The sequence below is a fragment of the Phocoena sinus genome, chromosome 17 (assembly GCF_008692025.1).
Source record: "Phocoena sinus isolate mPhoSin1 chromosome 17, mPhoSin1.pri, whole genome shotgun sequence".
NCBI lineage: Eukaryota > Metazoa > Chordata > Mammalia > Artiodactyla > Phocoenidae > Phocoena > Phocoena sinus.
The window spans coordinates 64,905,966-64,918,038 of record NC_045779.1 but is presented as its reverse complement, the minus strand read 5'-3'; the positions used below and the strand labels follow the sequence as shown (position 1 = coordinate 64,918,038).

Genomic DNA, 12,073 nt, shown 5'->3' with positions numbered 1-12,073 from the left:
ATCAGTAACGTCTCTCATTAGACACAGCAATTCACAACTGCAGGGACATCCTGGGATCTCAGCAGGTGCACTTATAGCTTGAAGAAGCACTTCTCCTGTCTAGGGACCTTCAGTCGGAGACACGTCTGTTCCATCTCTGGAGGACAGCATCACCATCCACTGAGCTGTCCAATCTAGAAGCCTGGAGGTCATGACTACTAGACTTGAAGATAGAGATGGTGTCTCTACAATTCACCACCATACCTCACAGAGTGTCCAACACACAGCAGCACAACAAATATTTGTTGAAGGAATTAATTCAATCACTAAATTCTGTGGTTTCTAATTCATATCCTTTCAACTCATCCTCTTCTTTTCACCGGCACTGTTAAGGTCACTATTAGTGTCTACTGGTTACTACTGAAGTCTCCTAGCCTCCAGTCCTGCTTCCCCCAACCCATTCTCCATGCTACAGTCAGTTATCTTTTTCAGTTATAGCAGTACTTATCATCCCTCAACTTAAGGCCCTTTAATATCAAACGTAAAGTTCTCAACAGGCATATAAGTCTATAATTCTCTTGACTATGTACATAGCATTCCTTCTACTTAGAAGAACAACTCAGGTATCATTGTAAAGAGAATTTCTTGATGCCCCAAAATGGAATTAAGCATTCATCTTAACGTGCTCTCTGAAGTAGCCTGTACTTTCCCTGCTGCTGCACCTATTCTGTATTGTAGTTGTCTGTCTATTTGTCTGTCTCCTCAGCTACACTGTAAATTTGGACGGGTGCGCCAGTGTCCTGGTCACTGTATCTCAATGCCCTGCAGAGTTCCTGGCACAGAGTAGGCATTCGATGAGCATCTGGTGAATGAATATATCTTCAAATATCACCAGTGACCATGCAAGTAGATAACTGGAATTTTCATCATGGGACAGGGATTCTGAACCCAGTTGGGATCCATAAACAGGTACGAAGAGGGCACGAACGCCATGAAATTGTACCCAACATTCTATGTGTATATACGTTTTTGAGGGTAACTTTCAGACTGCCTAAAGAGTCAATAATCCTAGAAACTTAAGAAATATTACCGTTGGAGTTTATTTGGTTAGAAAGGAATATTCTAAATTATATTACAAACAAACAAAAACAAAATGTTGATACATACACACAACACAGACAAATATACCCAGAGACTGACTTAATGATATCAAGCCTTATGGTGAACCTTTTACTGAAAAGGGACAAGAATCAGAGAAGTTAGACAGCTGCAGGAGGACTGAAGAAAACCAGAGGATGCCAGAAAAAGAATTTAGAAAGGTAGAACAGAGAATGAAAAAGAAATTCTGTCTACTCTGCCATTTTATATACGGTCCTTACGCAGCCAGGGTGTGAAAGGTTAGCGCCTCATCACAAAGGATGTCAAAGTCTGAAGATATCTGTACAGTTCTGAAAATTGCATCTTCAGCTTGCCATAACGCTGCCTAACTTCAGGATAGTTCTGTCCCACCACTCTAGTTGTCTTTGCAGTTCTGTCCAGTGAATCCCTGTCTAGACAGTGACCTTCAACAGAAGGAAAAAAAGAAAAAAGGAAGGCAGCGGCCTGGGCTTATGAGAAAAGAGGGGCAGGGAGAGGAGTAGGTCAAATGCTCATTACTATTCAGGTGACCATCTTTCTCTGGCTCACTCTACTCCTTTGTCTTTATTCAGGGTAATTTATGCACTTCAAAATTTGCAAGAATCTTGCCAAGATATCATGCACTTTGGTAAAGTAAGGAAATGTACTTAAGTTCTGAAAAATACAGGTAGTTTTGAGAGTTGTAGGTGTTTTTTATAAATGTTGACTATGGTCAGCCTCTCCCCAATAATTTAACATTTAATGAAGCTAGGGAATATGATTTTCCTTTCTTTCTTTTTATTTTTGGGGGGGTGGTATTTCCACATATCACCATATAACATACTATACTGCCTGTTTTGCTTTAGAAAATGCAAACTTTCATATTATAACATGTTGTTACTAATCTACTAAAGTAGGACAAGTACTTCAGAGGTGACAATAGGCTTGACTTTGAGTGTTTTGATGCTACCCAGCCTAACTTCCAATACCGTAGGGTCCACAGTGTAAACCTGATCTTACATTCAAGCTGCCTCTGGCTGTGAAACAAACCTTGCCCACGTGGGGATGAAAAATGGACCCTTTCCTCGTTAGCATCATCTTTCATCCAAAGAAAATGAAAGCCAGAGGACGGTGAATTTGGTCAAAAGGCCTGAGGAATTCATTGACTGGTTAATCAGCCTCTAAATAATCAGGAATGGCCCACAAACCTATAAAGCAATTCATCCCCATACCATCTAACATCAGTCTACAAGAACAGCTCTGAGTAATGTACAGATACAGGAGCCTCATGAATTTAACACAATAATCCAATAGTGTCTTACTTTGCTGCAGAACTCCATTGTATAAAATGGACAAAATTGTGATCGTCAAAACAATAGTTTCAAAGAACCAAGTTTGTACAAAATAAGTCTTTTAAAGATTCTATATTTACCTGCGCTATCTGAAATCTTTGTGAGGTCCTAATCTACTAATAAAAGATATATTATTTTAAATCAGATTGATAACGAGGATTGCTCTGGGTACATCCCTGATAAATTTATGGTGAAATTTAGTGATCAATTATTCTGGCTGGAAGTTGGGGTGAAAGGGGAGGAACAGGAGAGAAAGGGGAAAAATTACCGTTTATCAAAGTCCCACCTAACCGTGTACTTATTTGATGCAAGAATCAATTTTTTAAAAATTCCAGGATCCACTTAAGAGTTGTAGTTTAGTTTTGCCCTGTTATCTACTCTGATATCCTTTTTGGCAAGACACTGCTGTTAATGATTTTCTGAAATCTGGTTTACATGCCATTGTACTCATAGGTAAGCGGAACATGGCACTGAGAAATTGTGCTTTATTTTTTCCATAGCAGTGTGTGGGATTCTGAAACCCTTTCAAATGCTACTGGGACTATTTTGAGGAAAGAGAGAAAGATGAGAATGGAAGAAAAAAATTCTATAACCTCGTTCATTGCCTGCTCTACTTGCATCCTTATCCTTAATCTGGTCGAAATCATTGTGTCCTCCATCTTCTTTAGGTTTCACTGCTGCAAGAGAGACCCAGGTTAGGAAGTGACTTGAGTATGACGCCAGGATCAATGCTGACAATGAGATGAGAGCCAGAAGTGAAGCCAGAAGAGGGTATGAAGCCAGAACTGGATATGAGTTGTTGGGGGTCCTCACCATGTGACATCTACAATATACATTCCATTCATCCATACAGGTGTGAAATTTACAAAACCAAACAGATAACACTCACCCAGAGGATAAGGGTCTACTGTCATTGACATAATATTATTTGGTACCCTCTAGCTGTAATGTGCACATTATTAAGATGTTCTTAACATGTTACTTCCAGGAAGACTTTTTCTGGTGAAGTGTGGAATGGAAAGGGAACATGGAGCAAGACGACACGGATGGGCATCACCTGGGAAATCCAGCAGTCCGCTCCATCAGATGCCCACAAGGTAGTATTTACCTTGATGGGCCTTGCAGACTCTGATACCCGATTCTCATTGACTGGACCCAGGAATGCAGACTCATGCTAACAAAACTCACAAGACACTGATGTATTAAAAAAAAGAAGGCGACTTTATTATTTACAGTGAACACCAGAAGAATCAGGCATACTGAATCTGCATCAGTCTGTACCAGCCTGATAGTGAATTATCTCCTTGGGAAGGCAAATTACCAGAGGGAAGCTTGGTGCGCACGGAAGCAGAGCAAGTGGAGTTAATTATGCAGGATTCCAGTGCAAAATGGCATGAGGCTCTGCAGCTCTGTACCACAGGGTTATCCACCTGCCAGGCAGGTTGGATGCTTGCCTCAACCTGGCAGGCGCTACTGGTCAGACAGTGCTTTGTTAGGTATCATGACGATTACATTAATAGCTTTTCTTTTTCTCTGTTTTGGAGACAGAGAAAATGCCCTTCTGATGGACATTTTATATGTTTGTGTGTTTTAAAGATGTCAATACCCTCAATTAGGTTATAGTCAAATCTTTCTGCCCAAGGAGTCTTTATGTCTCGTAAGATCACACTGCCTCCCTTGGCTTTAATCTATTAGCTGTTAATTTCTTAGTTTAATTTTCAGAGAGTATTTTCATTTTCCAGCTTTCTGGGATCAAGAGGGGCACGACATGGTAGACTCCACATTTGCCTACAGGTTCCACAAAGTGTCAGTTAAATTCAAATCGACCTGCATTCACTGTGCCAACTTTACGCCCACTGCTGTGCCAGATACAAAATAATATTCAAAAGTGTAACAAGAGCCTCTAAGGAAACACATCTACTGGACACCTACAGCCCTAAGTTCTATAAGGTATACTTTTCATTCATTTTTCACTAGCATTTATAGATCCTCTCCTATATACCAGGATTAACTAGATATAAGAAATACAAAGATAAAAATTGTCTTGTTCCCTTTAAGAGCTTACAGTCTAGTAAAGGAACAAGACATTAAAAAATAAGAAAAAAAGGTACTTTGCCAAGTGGTATGGAGCCCGGTGGAAAGCTTACTTTTATATATAAGGGGCAGAGACAGAAGCCATACTTTTTTTAAATCTATTTCTAAAATACACTAAATAATAATGATTATTTTAAAAAAGTAACAACAGGGCTTCCCTGGTGGCGCAGTGGTTGAGAGTCTGCCTGCCGATGCGGGGGACACAGGTTCGTGCCCCGGTCCGGGAAGATCCCACATGCCGCGGAGTGGTTGAGCCCGTGAGCCATGGCCGCTGAGGCTGCGCGTCCAGAGCCTGTGCTCCGCAACGGGAGAGGCCACAACAGTGAGAGCCCCGCATACCGCAAAAAAGAAAAAAAAAAAAAAAAAAAGTAACAACAGTGGTTTGAAGCACAAAGTGTAGTAAGTTCCTTTCTCGCTTCTTCCCCCCCCATTCTACCTCTCAAGGTTGTCTTCAGTAGTTGGAGAATACTCTTTCACATCTTTTTCTCTGTATTTGAAAAGCGTACACACACACAAACATTTGCATCCCCCAAACACACATATTTTTACACATATATAAACATAAATTTCTATATTTTATCAATGTGTGAAATTTATATATTACACATTCTATTTATATAATATACACACATGCACATATACATTTATGTAATATACACACGTGTGAGATCATATTATTGTTTTATAACTTGTTCTTTTATGTTTAATTTTTGGTTATAAATTATGACATGTATACAGAAAAGTACACAAAACAAATAAGCTCAGTTTGGAAAATACCCCACAGAACTCCCACCAGGTCAATAAACAGAGAATTCTGAGTACCCCAGAAACTCTGCACCGCCCCCAAAATCATTACACTAAATTTTACGTTAGCCATTTACACGTTTTCTGTGTAGTTTTACTACCCGTGAGGCAGGCAAAGTCCAAATTTGCCTGGATCAGCAAATGTCCTCAGGGTAAAAGCAGCTTTAGTTCTCTAAAGAACTCTGGCTGACGTAAAAAATAGATAAATAAATACCCTAACCCTAAAAAAAAAAAAAAAAAAAAACTCTCGCTGAACTCTTGCTTTTCCTTACGGTTCCTTAGATTTTCAGGTCTTTGCTGCTCTGAGGATGTTTTCTTATACATATTCAACAGTTTCAATAATTTTCAGCAAGATAATTGTTCAAATAACTTAATCAGCCATATTTCCAGTAACAAAAATTGGTGTCACTTCTCAATTTCTTCCTGTGTTACAGTTCTGTGTATAAATGTAGATTCTTATCTACTAGATCTTAACTCCTTAGGGGTTATGAGAAGTAAACATCTTGGATTTCCCACAGCATGAATAGTGAAATATGCAATAAATGTACAAAGAACAAAGAGTAAAGGATTGGAAAAGAGAATGAATGCGTAATTACTCCTGCCCTTGAGGAGTTTCTATTTTCTTTTTGTGAGGGAAGATCAGATGTATAGGTATAAAACAATTTGACATGAAACAATTTGAGGCGATAAAGATATATGTTTAAATGAAATCACTTATATTCACTGACATGAAGAGACTTCCAAGATATATCGTTAAGTGGGGAAAAAAATGCTGTAGGATGGTGTAGGTGCGTAAAATAGATCTAAATCTATAGCTATCTCCATGTGTGTAAATAGGTGTGTGTGTGTGTGCCTGTGGATATTCTTGCTTATACACAGAAATACGACCCTAAAGACACATTACAGTAGTTACTTCTACAGACTGGAATTGGGAAGCCAGGAGTGATCTTTTCACTTTCAAATATCCTATATAATATTTGTACGTGAAGCATATACTACTTTTATAGTTAGGGGAAATTTTAAAAATTCTATTCAAGGGCAAACATATACGACAAAGGATATCAAGAACTAAAAACATCCAGGAAGACAGACATTATTGGGGAAGGCTTCTTTGAAAAGGTAGGACTTGAAACAGGTCCTGCAGGACTGGTAGAGTTTAAGTTAGAGGGCAGGAGTGGGGGGAAAGTGGGCTTGGTGAACAAGAGTTGTGCTGCGAGCAGACATCAGGGGAGAAATTAGAATGGTACCCAGAGAGGACCATAAAGAAGTGCGTTCACCTGGCTAAAGCTAACTCCAGTTTACATCGAGAGGCAGGATTAAATGGATGTAGAGCCAGGGCATAAAATGTAGAATGTCATTAATATTAAGAGTTTAAAATTGGCGTGATGGGAAACAGAAGTCATTACAGGTTACTTTATGAAGTAGTAATATGAGATAACATTAACCTCATGGACTAGTCTGTGCAGAATGAAATGAAACGTCCCTGGTAATTTGTAAAGTGCTAGATCAGTAACTACTGGTTTTACAAAGTAAGTTATTAAATTAAGAGTCACATTTTAGGGAGACCATCTTGGTATTCTTGCACAGAATGCATTACAGGGGGAGAAAGACTCAGAGCAAGGAGATTCCTTAGCAATATCATGTACTTGAAAGAGCTTACCCAGTTTATACAATCTGAAAAATGCAGATAACTGTCCTACCTCACAGGATTGTTTTAATAATTAAATGTACATACAATGGCATGGTCAAAATGGATCAGTTCATTTCTTCTCAAATGCTAATTGTCCAGATGTACACTGATAAAGATCAGAACTGATGCCCTGGTCGCAGGAATGGAAAAGATAAAGCCCGGAGATTTTTCTAAATAAGTAATCAATAAAGATCTATTTATTGGATGTAGAGAATGAAAGAGGAAAAGATAAAGACTTTGTCTTGGTTTCCATCAGGGAAGACTGGAAGAATGGTGATGTCCCTGACAGAAACTGACCTAGATGTGCAATCTACAACATTTTTGGAGTTGTGACACTCTTACCATGTGAGTTTCACCTCCTCCATCTCTCTGTCACTCTCAACCCATAACCCTCCCCGCTTGGGTATAAGGCAACCTCCTTGTATTAGTACAAATATGGCTTGAAATATTTTAAAATAAAAGTGCATTTATATTCATTTTACTTTGGAAACATTTTTTCAAGAACACATAAAAACCTCAAAACAATTGAGACATGCAAAGTTTCTGACTATTCAATGGTTGCAGTGGGCAAAACTTAGCAATACCTTGTTCAAAATCAAAACAAACTCTACATTTGACTTTAAGGAAGAAAAATTCTAGGCAAATAAAATTTGACAGAATTAAATATCTTTAGGGTTTAAAATTATGTGGATTTGTATTTTTATCATATTAGGGGCCAAATCACAAAATTATGAAAATCAAACAAAGATCAATATAAACTAATATAAGTGACGCTTTAAAAATTCTTTTCTGGATTCCAAGTGGATTTTAACTGCTGAGTGGCATGTTATAACCCTGGGCTGTAGTCTTAAAGCACAGTTTATTATAGTTTTAACAGTATTCCAAAAGTTTCAGCTAGATACTTTTTGTTGCCTAGCTAGAGGTCAAAAGCTTGAGGATTATTACATGATAGAAAACAAAACTTCAAAAAACTTAAAAAGTGACCTGTCATACTTCAGACTCCTTACTTTGCTGTAAGGTCACATTTCTGAAGAAGATGACAGAGTTGGTGATTGTGTAACTAAGCCTCCAGAACTACTTACGACTCTGGAATGTGATCACTGTTTTGCAATGGAGTTGGTCACCATCGGATGAAAATCTTGGGAAATAAAATATCTTGTTTACCTGCTAGTTCCTGTCAGAGAATAGCTCATTCACACACGGTACCACAGTACTTTAGTCTAAACTCCTAACCTGCATTGCTTGGTACTAATGATTCTATTTTAAAAGAATGTTAAGAATATTTCTACATACTTGAAAAGGTAAACAAAAGAGGGAGGAGGGTGGGGGAAGAGAGAGGAATGGGAGAGAAGAAAAGAAGTGCATCTTTGCTTCACAGTAACGTGGAAAGGGGGAGATAGGAAAGGATGCAGATGAAACGAAATTGGCTCAAGCTGCTACTGCTTGGTTGAAGGTAGAGCTGAGTGCACAGAAGCCCATCTTCTGTGCCTACTTTGTATGTTGAACTGTTCCATAATAAAAACTTTAAAAATAAAAAGAAAAGGCACATACTTAATTTTTGAAGATTGTCTCCTAACTTTTTACCTAAAAAGGGATGATAATACAGTACTATTAATAGTACTGCAATAAATATGTCATCTTTAGAACACTGATTTAAGATTTCAGGAGTTCCTGAGGCTTATCTGCCCAACAATAACAAAATTTTTGCCAGATAACAATCCTTATTCTGCACATCGTACTTACATAAAGCACTCTCGCATCCATTATCTCAGCTGCTCTTCACATTAACACTCTGAGATCTGGCGGGTGACATTCTAATTTATGAAAAATACAAGGCTCAGAGAAGTTAAGTGAATTTCATTTCTTTCTTTCATTCATTCCACAAACATTCACTAAACACCTGTGTCAGGCAGATCTGTCCTAGGTATTAGGAATTAAAAGACAAAGAAAATGCAATTCCTTTTTTCAAGCGGACAGATTTATAAAACAATTAAATGACGACGTGATTCATGCTACAATGAAGTGTTTTTCAAAACAGGATTTTAACTATGACCTACAGTAAGAAATACATTTTACATTACAAACCCAGGATACACAAACACGTTTAAGTGAAACAGAAGTTTTATGAAACACTACTCTTCCTATACATGATTCACACTGTGGTATTTTTTAATCTACCCTATTCAGTATCTTTTCTTTTTTAATAAAATGCTGGTCACGACCTTTTACAATTGGGTTGCTGCTTAGAACATTTCATTATTCATTAGTGGGTGTGTCCTACAGTGTGCAAAAGTGTCAGGATGAGTATGATCAGAGTTCTGTGGCAACACAAAAGGAAACAAAACTGTTCTAGGGAAAGAGAAGGGCCTGAAATAGGTTAGTCTCTGAGTACTTATCAATATTAAAATGGCAGGTCATAAAGGTCTTAAAGGTCATAAGGGTCTTAAAAGGCTTTAATCACTTTGCTCTTACAATAATTGTGCTGTTGCATGCTGGCCAAATACAAAGCAGCAACAGACTGTGAACTCACTGAAGAGCTACAGAAACAAGTTGTTTTCTTGAAGGGATGGCAGCAATCACTCATTCATATTTACTAACTCTTCATTATGTGGCACAGCACCTCCTGTCTACTGGACCATCCTGCTACTACCTGTAAAACAACTATAAACATCCTGAGACTGTAAGGTTTGCTCTGTGACTAACAGTCCTAAATATCTGTTTTCTCAAAAATTCTCTGGAAGAAAGACTTAAAAACAAGAGACCAGGACGATATGTGTGAGATGTAAAATCAGATACTGTAATTTTTATCAACCACAAATCTATACTGTGATTGTGTTCAAGGCCTTAATCTTGTATCTCAGAGTCTCAAAAATTTGCTGTCCGTCCAGGCAGTTGTGTAGCTGCTGTGTACAGAGCTCAGGGGAGAGAAGAGGCAGCAAAAGCACTAACATCTCATGCAGCTGCCCCCTGCTGTCTAACAGAGACAGGGTCAAGATCAGGGAGACCCATCGATTCGATTTTGCTTTGTCATTTCCTCCAATAGGAAGGTTTCCATTTTCAGGTACTTGTTCTGAGAATCTATTTTGCCCAAATGCACCAAAGACTCATCTTGTGAACGTGACCTAGTCTGGCAAGTCCTTTGTGCCTTTTATCCAATAAGCAATAAAAGAGAAAAGGTGCTTTTCCACATCAGCATGTGCTCAGCTTACATGAGTGCTACTATTCCTCGGGCCTTCAATAAATATTCATCGAGGATACTGATATTGACACTGAGCAGAAAATAGACAAAAGGAAGAAAGTTAATTGGATTTCATGAAATGTAGAGGAACTACAGCTGTTTCTCATCCCTACTTCCCCAAAGGGAAACATGGTTTGAATATCAATGATAAAAGATTTTGTTGGCTGACGTATTCGTAATTAAAATCAAACCAAACTGAACCAAACCAAAAACATCAACCAGCATTTGTGCCTTTAATCATATAATTGGAAGGTTTTAGTAAATTGAAAGTATTCTGGGTTAGGCCTTATAGGTATTAACTCAGTAAGAGAGCTATGGCCAGAAGGAAATGAAAATTATAGTTTTGAGAAAGTCACTGAAAAGCATAAGCCATTTGTAAAGGCATTCTGAGCTTTGGATGAATCTCTGTTTGGAAAACACGTTTAGGGTTGATACCTTTGAATATTCTGAGAAGTCTTAAATAGGTGAATGAACTACAGTCTAAAAGACCTTCATGTTTTAGACTACACAAAAGATTTATTTGAAGAATACTCTTTAATTTAGACCAAGTATAACAGTTTCAGAACTCTGTAAATATTTAGTTGAGAATCAAATGATAAAACACTAAAACAATCAACCACCAGAACATAAGCTTGGTATTGTTCTCCTTCTATAATCCTTAGGACTCACTTCCAACTTTGTGTGAAGCATCTTCAAGGGACTGCACCACCTTAGGCATCTTGAACCCATCATGTCCAAAACCAAACTCTAATTCGCTTCTACCCTTTCCTTCCTCCTGCCAACCTCCCAGAACACCCATTCTTCTTAGTTAATTCCAGTGATCCCTGAAATGAGTATGCACAAGAAAAATCCACAGGAGAGGGGGTTAAATATTAAAACTTTCATATTGGATTCATGCTCAAAAGTATTTAACTATTTAGAGTATGTGATTTTTAAAAAGTTGAGACAACTAATCTAATCTAGGCCTCCTCACTGCCTTCAGACCATCAGTCTACTAAGGGCTTACATTCTTTCTCAAAATCTCTTCCACTTCTTTTCCTTCCATTTCCACCACCTCTTCAGTAGCTCAGTTTCTCCATGTCTTGCTGGGATTTCTGCAGGAAATGTCTTGCCTCACTTCTTGCAATATCTTTTTCCAACTCATTCCTTGCTCTGCCACTAGAAGTATCTTCACTAGTCAGATAATATCACTCATTAAAAAAAGAAAAGAAAAAAAGCACTATGTACACAATATTCCAAACACTGGAATGTGGTTTTTACAACTTTCTATACTCTTAGCTCAACCTAGGAAAGTAGTGGGAAAAAAAGCATGACTTTCAGGCCTAGGTTTGAGTTTTGGCCCTGCCTCTTACGAGCTCTGTGACTTTGGGGGAAATCACTTAGGCTCCCTGACCTTTTATTTCCATTTTCGAATGGTGGTATTAATAGCTCACAAAACTGTTACGTAAATCAAATGCGATCATCTGTGTATGAGAAGGAAAGTAACACAGAGCCAGACACACACTAATCGATCATCAATTGTTTGATCCCTTCGTGCTCTAGGTTCACTACTTCTACTGCCCTCTGCCTCGCTCCCATTACCCCTGACCCCACGACCCTGGCACATCACACACCGACCCATCTGCAAGACATGTTGCTCTCAAATATGACATGCGCTCTCAGGCCCCTGTGGTTCTGATTATATTTTACACCCTCTGCCTCATATGTCCTTTACTGCGGTCTCAAGTGAAATTCTACCCATGCCTCAATGCCCAGCTCAAATGTCAACTCTTCCAGGAAGTCTTCCCTTTATTCCACTGA

At 38.4% G+C, this 12,073-nt stretch overlaps 1 protein-coding gene across 3 annotated transcripts in view; it reads right to left on the bottom strand.

The window, feature by feature from the left end:
- Positions 1–12,073, bottom strand: part of NSMCE2 (NSE2 (MMS21) homolog, SMC5-SMC6 complex SUMO ligase) — a 223,892-nt gene that overhangs the window by 102,935 nt on the left and 108,884 nt on the right. The window contains exon 5 of one of the 3 annotated variants that reach the window (XM_032609944.1): positions 3,041–3,124. The exons of the other annotated variants lie outside the window; for them this stretch is intronic. Within the exon in view, the coding sequence (XP_032465835.1) occupies positions 3,041–3,124 (84 nt within the window). The remainder of the gene's footprint in view (positions 1–3,040; positions 3,125–12,073) is intronic. 3 annotated transcript variants of the gene reach the window in all.